The 8,599-nt window shown below is 49.1% G+C and overlaps 2 protein-coding genes and 1 long non-coding RNA gene across 8 annotated transcripts in view; 2 read left to right on the top strand and 1 right to left on the bottom strand.

Moving 5' to 3' along the window:
• The first annotated feature begins 360 nt into the window (after positions 1–360).
• LOC132805456 (uncharacterized) lies at positions 361–6,260 on the top strand. The gene is made up of 3 exons (XR_009640917.1): positions 361–563; positions 6,022–6,085; positions 6,189–6,260. It is a non-coding gene; the product is annotated as an uncharacterized LOC132805456 (long non-coding RNA).
• An 843-nt stretch (positions 6,261–7,103) lies between these two features.
• LOC132805536 (spidroin-1-like) overlaps positions 7,104–8,599 on the bottom strand; it is a 4,454-nt gene continuing 2,958 nt past the window's right edge. The window contains exon 2 of the mRNA XM_060820647.1: positions 7,104–7,240. Coding sequence (XP_060676630.1) covers positions 7,104–7,240 — 137 coding nt within the window. The remainder of the gene's footprint in view (positions 7,241–8,599) is intronic.
• The window catches only part of ubap2l (ubiquitin associated protein 2-like), a 90,400-nt gene continuing 89,504 nt past the window's right edge, over positions 7,704–8,599 (top strand). For 5 of the 6 annotated variants that reach the window (XM_060820816.1, XM_060820814.1, XM_060820815.1 and 2 more), the window contains exon 1: positions 7,878–7,932. The gene's annotated coding sequence lies outside the window, so the exon portion shown is untranslated. Of the gene's footprint in view, positions 7,791–7,877; positions 7,933–8,599 lie in introns of those variants that run through there. The other variant, XM_060820812.1, reaches the window with a different exon arrangement.

Genomic DNA, 8,599 nt, shown 5'->3' with positions numbered 1-8,599 from the left:
CTCTTTCCGGCGGCGGGGTGGATGGGCTCGGCTCTTTCCGTCCACTTCCGCCCCCCACCCCGCCTCTCCAATCGGAGGCCTTGCCTATGACCGTCCACTTCCGCCCCCATCCATTCTTGACGACTTCCGCCCCGCTTGGTCTAGTCTATTCACAACGTGGAGGGGCCGCTGTTGGACTTTTGGGGTGGGAACAAAGTTTTAAAAAAAAACACACAACACCAGGTTATAGTCCAACAGGATTTAATTGGAAGCAATAGCTTTCGGAGCAGCTGCTCCTTTTTCCAGGTGCTTGTGGAGAATAAGACCGTAAGACTATATAATGTATAATGTGTTGACGACTTCCGCCCCCCATACACACGCCAGACTTGTTTATTTCCGACCGGATACAGCGACTTCCGCCCCGCAGGCGGGTCTACACTTGTTCCGGTAAGCGCCGGACATTTCCGGCGAGCGGGTTTATCCCCCCCGGCCTCCTCCTTTATTTCATCAAAATCGACACCTGTCCACCCAGAAGAGACGGGGGTTGGTGCTGACGGTGTTTGACGCGTCCTGGGGTTAAAAAGGTAAATATTTTATATATATATACATCTGTCCGTGTTGTGCGGGGAGGGATACACAAAATGGCCGACCGGAAACAGTGGAGATCACGTGGGACGTGTTACGTAGACGATCGGCCCCGCTGTAAAATAAAAATAGCGGGGCTAAGCTTCTTCCCCTTTCGCGTCACATTGGGTCGAATAAAGTGAATGACGCCTCGCGTGTTTTGTTTTTTTTTAAAAAAACGTAAACTGGGTGGGGAGACGTCAGGGCGGTCAAGATGGCGACCGGAAATGGCCGTTGGCATGGGGAGGGCAGGTCACGTGACAGACTCCAACCTCCAACATAAACAATATGTCATGGCCTATCTTTTAAATCTTCACGTTTATCAACACCCATGTGTTTATAGGTGTATTTGCATTTACACACAGATATAAAAATACAATCAGATTTTGTGACTTAAGTGTGAATTAAAGAAAGGGAGACCCTTTGGGGAGACCTACCAATCCAAGTCAACAGCAGTTGCTAAGGGATTGGAGGAAGTAAACAGTCCCTTGTTCAGACATTCCCAATCTTTCGAAAATCACACAACGCCAGATTATAGTCCAACAGGTTTATTTGAAACCGTAAGCTTTCAGAGCCCCCACTCCTTCCTCAGGCACCTCTGCATCATTATCTAGCTTCTGGATCAGTGGTGCTGGAAGAGCACAGCAGTTCAGGCAGCATCCAAAGTGCAGCGAAACGTCTCTTTCGCTGCACTTTGGATGCTGCCTGAACTGCTGTGCTCTTCCAGCACCACTGATCCAGAATCTGGTTTCCAGCATCTGCAGTCATTGTTCTTACATCATTATCTAGCTGATGAAGGAGCAGCGCTCTGAAAGCTAGTACCTTCTAACAAACCTGTTGGACTATAACCTGGCGTTGTGAGATTTTGGACTTTCAAGAGTATGGTGCTGGAAAAGCACAGCAGGTCAGGTAGCATCCGAGGAGCAGGACGCTGCCTGACCTGCTCTGCTTTTCCAGTACCACACTCTCGACTCTGATCTCCAGCATCTGCAGTCCTCACTTTCTCCTAGATTTTTGACGTGGTCCACTCCAGTCCAACACTGGCAGTTCCACGTCATCATTATGTCCAAGCACAGTCCAATCTCGTTGGATCCATCTCAAATCTACAACATGTGTGAATAAATGTACTTAAGCCAAGGGGGACTTGCCATTCTCCCAGAAGTTCATAGGGGCTGCTCTGTCATTCGAGAGAGGTGAAGTGGAGGTGCTGGTGTTAGACTTGGGGTGGACAGAGTGAACACAACACCAGGTTGTAGTTTAACAGGTTTGTTTGAAATCACAAGCTTATGGAGCGCTGCTCCTTCAATATGCAAAAAGGACTTCATTTGATGAAGGAGCAGTGCTCTGAAAGCTTGTGATTTTAAATAAATCTCACAACACAGGTTTATTGTCCAGCAGGTATATTTGACATCACAAGCATTCGGTTTCAAATACACCTTTGGACAATAACCTGATGTCATGTGATTTTTGACGTTGTCCACCCCTGTTGGACTATAATCTGGTGTTGTGTGACTTCTTACATTTAAAGAGAGATGACTGGGCAGGAGTGTATTTTAACCTTTTTTCCAATTCATTTAATGAGGGCATTGCAGGCCAAGTGATTATCCATTTATTATCAATCTCTAATTGCCCAGACAGCAGTTAAGAGTCAACCACATTGCTGTGAATCGGGAGTTATGTGTAGGCCAGACCGGATGAGGGTGGTAGTTCCCTTCACTCATGGACATTAATGAACCAGATGGGTTTTTCTGACAATTGCCCATGGATTTATAGTCACCCTTAGACTCTTAATACCAGATTTTAATTGAATTCAAATTCTACCGTCTGCCTCGGCAGGATTTGAACCTGAATCCCCAGAACCTGCTGTGGGCGGCACAGTGGTTAGCACTGCTGCCTCATAGCGCCTGAGACCCGGGTTCAATTCCCGCCTCAGGCGAATGACTGTGTGGAGTTGGCACGTTCTCCCCGTGTCTGGGTGGGTTTACTCCGGGTGCTCCGGTTTCCTCCCACAGTCCAAAGATGTGCGGGTCAGGTGAATTGGCCATCCTAAATTGCCCTTAGTGTTAGGTAAGGGGTAAATGTAGAAGTATGGGTCGGTTGCGCTTTGGCGGGTTGGTGTGGACTTGTTGGGCCGAAGGGCCTGTTTCCACACTGTAAGTAATCTAATCTATTTAAGCTGAATGTTGACACAAATCCAGCCAACCGAGATAACTGACATCCATCGTAATGTCATCATAATTCCGAAAGAGAAAAGGGGCTGCTTTCTCAGAAGGAGAAATCCATGAATGGTGGTGGCTTATCCTGAAGGTCAACATACCTCAGAAGAGGAAAATCCTCAGTGGTGACTTCAGCCAGTATGGGAAGCAAAAACTGTGCTGTTGCGGCTGAGGTTTTTAACCTGAGGGTTATCGCGAAGCTAACTGAGTTAACTGTCGGACCAACGTAATGTCACCATGGTCCTACCAAACCTCCGAGCTAATGCTGATATATATTCCTGATGAAGAGGACATGCTCAAAACATCAACTTTCCTGCTCCTTGGACGCTGCCTGACCAGCTGTGCTCTTCCAGCACCACAATCATGGTAACCTCAACTGGTTCAGGAGTTGAACCCATGCCTGTTGGTGCCCCACGTACATCGCAAACTAACTGTCTAACCAACTGCCACAATCAATCATACTGAATGGTGAAAAAGGTCCAAAGGATCAATGGCCTACTCTTTCGAAGCTACCAGCTTGTTTCTTGTGACCTCTGATATAACACAATTGATAAAAAGAAATATAGCACAATTTATACTCGGTAATCAAATCCAATTCAAAACTTTCAAATTCATGTTTATAGTATATTTTCTGTGTTGCATATAGATTCGTACAGCACAGGAACAGACCCTTCGTTCCAACCAGTCCGTGCCAACCATCATCCCAAACTAAACCAGACCCCTCTGCCTGCTCCTGGACCATAACCCTCCAACCATTTGCTATTTGTCGACTTATCCAAACGTCTTTTAAATTTTGTAATCAAGCCCACATCCACCACTTCCTCAGGAAGTTCATTCCACATACAATCACCCTTCTAAAAAAAACCTTCCCCTCATGCCTTTAAATCTCTCTCCTCTCATCTTAAAAATGTGACCTCTAGTCTTGAAATCCCCCATCGTAGGGAAAAGACAACTCCCATTCACTCTATCTAAGCCCCTCAATATTTTATAGATTTCCAAAAGATCACTCTCCTCCTCCTACACTCCAGTGAAAAAAGTCCCAGCCTTTCTCTATACCTCAGACCTTCCACACCCCAGTATCATCTTGGTAAATCTCTTCTGAACCCTCTCCAGCTTCATAATATCCTTCCTATACCTGGCTGACCAGAATGGCATACAGTACTCCAGAAGAGGCCTCCCCAATGTTCTGTACAGTCTCAACCTAACATCCCAACTCCTGTATTCACAAGGACTGAGCAATGAAAGTCAATGTGCCAAACACCTTTTGGGCTTATGCCCGAAACGTCGAATCTCCTGTTCCTTGGATGCTGCCTGACCTGCTGCGCTTTGACCAGCAACACATTTTCAGCTCTGATCTCCAGCATCTGCAGACCTCACTTTCTCCTCGAAGACCTTTATAACCACCCTGTTTATGTGACGCAAACTTCAAAATGTTATACATATATATCAATGTAAATATATACAACTATCCATATATAATGTGCAGATACGTACCACATGTAAAATAACATAGACCAGCACATTTGAATGCCCCGAATGTATCTGACCCCACTACCACTGTTGGCAGTGCATTCCTGCACCCACCTCTCTCTGTGTAAAGAACCTACCTCTGACATCTCCCCTAAACCTTCCTCCAATCACCTTAAAATTATGCCTGTTGTGATCGCCATGGGAAAAAAAAATGTCTGGCTATCCACTCTTATCTATCCTGTACACCTCTGTCAAGTCACCTCTCATCCTTCTTCACTCCAATGAGAAAAGCTTGAGCTCCCTCACCCTTTCTTCATAAGACGTGCCCTCCAGTCCAGGCAGCATCCCAGTAAATCTCCTCTGCACCCTCTCTAAAGCTTCCACATCCTTCCTATAATGAGACGTCCAGAACCGAACACAATATTCTGCGTGTGGCATAACCTCGCGGTTCTTAAACCCAATACCCAGCCAAAGAAAGTCAGGACACCATACGCTTTCTTAATAAATCTACCAACTTAGATGGCAGCTTTGATGGATCCTTTCAAATAACATGTCTTATATTCTAATCTTATAACCATGTATGATCTATAGAAAATATATGTAAAATGTATAATGCTGTTTGTTCACCTAAACAAATACAAATGAATTTGCAGATCTAAAACCTATGTATTTGACATGTAACACCTCGTGAGGTGCAACTTTTGAGAAGACTTGTAGCTCAGGTTGTAAGTTTGCTCGTTGAGATGGTAGGTTTGTTCTCCGATGTTTCGTCACCATGCTAGGTAACATCATCAGTGACGACATTAGAGTGGAGGTCAGGCAGCATCTGAGGAGCAGGAAAATCGACATTTCTGGCAAAAGTCCTTCACCAGGAATGACGAACATCATCAGTGAGCCTCCAGTGAAGTGCTGGTGTTCTGTCCCGCTTTCTATTTATGTGTCTTGGTCGGTTAACTACATAAAGACATATAAATAGAAAGCAGGACAGAACATGAGTGCTTCACTGGAGGCTCACTGATGACGTTACCTAGGGTGGTGACGAAACGTCTGAAAACAAATCTACCAGCTCAGCCAGCAACCTTACAACCTGATCTTGTTATCTGTTTAATATAGTCAACCTGATCTTGTTATCTTGGGTGGCACGGTGGCTCAGCACTGCTGCCTCACAGTGCCAGAGACACCGGTTCAAGTCCCATCTCAGGCAACTGTCTGTGTGGCATTTACACATTCTCCCTGTGGGTTTCCTCTGGGTGCTTCGGTTTCCTCCCACAATCCAAAGATGTGCAGATTAGGTAAATTGGCTATGCAAAATTGCCCATAGTGTTAGGTGCGTTGGTCAGGGGTAAATATGGGGTAGGGGAATGGGTCTGGATGGGTCACTCTTTGGAGAGTCAGTGTGGACTTGTTGGGCTGAAGGGCCTGTTTCCATACTGTAGGGAATCTAATCTAAGCTATTTAATAGTGCCAAGTATCAGATCTGTATAAATATATTTATACATCATTAATATGAAATATAAAACAAATGATGTAGTTTGTAATACAATATGGTGGAATGTACATGAATTAACATATCACATACATATTTTGTACATTATGATAGAAATATAATGTGCAGAGGAACCTCAATTATCCGAACATTGATTATCTGAACAAGATCACAAGGTTCCCATGCTTGACTAAACTGTGTTATCCGAACATTCTAATTTCTGAACAAAATGTCTGTGTCTTTCAGATAATCATGGCTCCTCTGTAATACAAACAGACAAAGGTATAAAGTAGATAAAATATAGCTGCATGTAAGTATAAAGAAGGAAGACCTAAACAAATTTGGGAAGAGTGTTTTTTTGGGGGAAAACAGCTGACATTCCTTTCAAAATGTTACCTTTGCACTTCATCCAGGTCATGAATGTTGAAAGTGAAAAGTTGCGGTCCCAACACTGAGCCTCACGGAACACCACTTGTCACCAAGGTGCCATCCCGAGAAGGACTCTTTTATCCCCACTTTCTGCCAGACGGCCAAATTTCTATCCATGCTCGGACTTTGCCTCTGACACCATGAGCCCTTATCTTACTCAGTAGCCTCCTGTATGGCACTTTGTTCCACACCCCCCACTTCTCTCTCTCTCTCTGTCTCTTTAGGAGATATGTTGGGGGGAGGGGTTGAATTGCATCCCCCCTCCCTCTCTCAGAGCTATGTTTGGGGAGGTTTGTGAATTGCTCCCTGTCTCTCTCGGTGCTTTGGGTTGAATTGCTCCCTTCTCTCTCTAGGAACTGTGTGTGTTTGTGTTGGGGGAGGGAGGGAGAATGGGGGGATTTGCCTCTGCGCTATTTTGGGGAGGGGGTTGAATGGAACCCCCCCCCCGATGCTGTGGAGGGGATGTATTGCCTCTCCCTGTGCTATGTGGGAGTTGTGAATTGTCCCCTCACTCTCTCTTGGTGCAGTGTGGGGTAGGGGGTGAATTGCCTCTCTCTGTGCTGTGTGTGTGTGTGTGTGTGTGTGTGTGTGTGGGGGGGGGGGGGGGGGGGGGGGGGGGGGGGGGGAGAGAGATAAATTTCCCCCTCCATCTCTCTAGGTGCTGTTGTGGGGGGGGGGGGAAAGAGGGTGTATTGCCTCTTCCTGTGCTATGGGGGAGGGGGGGTTGTGAATTGTCCCCCACTCTCTCTAGGTGCTGTGGGGGGAGGGGGTGAATTGCCCCCCACTTGTGGGAGGGGAATAAAGAAAGCTGCCTTCACTTTACTGGGAAATGAGTCCAGGCGGAAGTGAAGCCTATGCGCATGTGCGTGTCATTGATCCCGCCCCATAACTCAAAACACTCATGTCACGTGGAGCTCTACAGCGCCTTCATCCCGCGTCACGTGGGTGTTGCGCACAGTCGTAAACCGTATCACGTGCACCTCCAATAGCCAACCGGTTTGTGCCTCCAGCCATGGCTCACCCAGACCACGTGTCCCTCCAAAGACAACTCACACACGGATCACGTGTGGTGCCCCAGTAGGGACCCCCGATCACGTGTCTCTCAGTCCCTTGGCCCCGACAGACGACTCCTTTCTCTCTCTCACACACGCTGCGTCGCACGCGGGATCACGTGCCCTTCCTTCGCCACCTCGCGACAGGAGAACGAGAGTAAACCCCGCCCCCAGAGACGGGGAAAGGCGGGACATGGACCACGCGCTCCGCCCTGGCTCGGGAAACCCATCAATCCCGCCTCAGCACCGTGTCACGTGCTGCTGTGAGGTGGGAGGAGCGGGGCAAACGCGTCTCCTCCTCCTCCTCCTCCCCCCCAGTGGGAAAAGGGTCACGTGGCGCCACCGGCAAAACCCAACCCCTCACAAAAGACGTCGACGGGGGGGGCGGGGCGGGGCGTGGATACGCCCGTGTCACGTGATTCGCCTGGTCGGCTTCGCCCCTCCCCCATCTCCCGCGAGCCCAGAGGAACGGAGGCAGGGTGAGAGAGAGAAAAAAAGTCCCCGCGTCACGTGCCGGCGCGCTCCCGCTCCGGGGTGAGGAGAGAGAGGGAGATCGATCGAGGGGGGTTGGGGTGGGGGGGAGGGGAGGCGATGAGGTGGGGGGGGGTGGGGGTTGGGCTAAGGGGGTGGGGGGAAGGGCCCAGAGCCGAGCGCACAGTGTGTGGACCGACAGCAGGTAAACTTTGTGGCTTTTATTGTGTCGCCTAGGCCGCGGGGCCTACTCCGCCCGGCTTTTACCCCGCTCGAGCCCGCGGGGGGGAGGGGGGGGTCAGATCAATAATACCCCCCCCTCACGGTGGGTGAGGGAGGGAGGGGGGTGAATGTAAATACCTCCAATATGTTTTATATAAATATATATAAAAGCCCCCCCTCCCCAAATAATACCGTTACCCCCCCCCACTCTCTCTCTCTCCCCCCCCGAGTTCCTCAGGGGAGGAGGTGAGGAAGTGGAGGGGGAGGGGGAGGGTACAGACCATCCGCCCCCCCCACTTTACCGCCCCCCCCATTATGGAGGGGGAGATAGAGAGGGAGGTGCGCAGGCGCAGAGCTGAGCGCGAGGCGGCCCAGGCCTGGGAGCCTGGGGCTCGCGTAGATGGAGGAGGCGGGAGGGCGCAAGGGGAGGAGGGAGGGGAGGGGATGTGGAGGTCTTATTGTTTCACTGGGTCGCCACCCCCCCCCCCCCCGCCGCAAAAAACACACACACACACACACACCACACACACACACACACTCCCCTTCTTCACCCCCCAACACACACACACACACACTCCCCTTCTTCAACCCCCAACACACACACACACACACACACACTCCCCTTCTTCACCCCCCAACACACACACAAT

Source organism: Hemiscyllium ocellatum, chromosome 50 (assembly GCF_020745735.1).
Source record: "Hemiscyllium ocellatum isolate sHemOce1 chromosome 50, sHemOce1.pat.X.cur, whole genome shotgun sequence".
NCBI lineage: Eukaryota > Metazoa > Chordata > Chondrichthyes > Orectolobiformes > Hemiscylliidae > Hemiscyllium > Hemiscyllium ocellatum.
The sequence above is the reverse complement of the archived record's forward strand: the minus strand, read 5'-3'. Positions and strand labels throughout refer to the sequence as shown.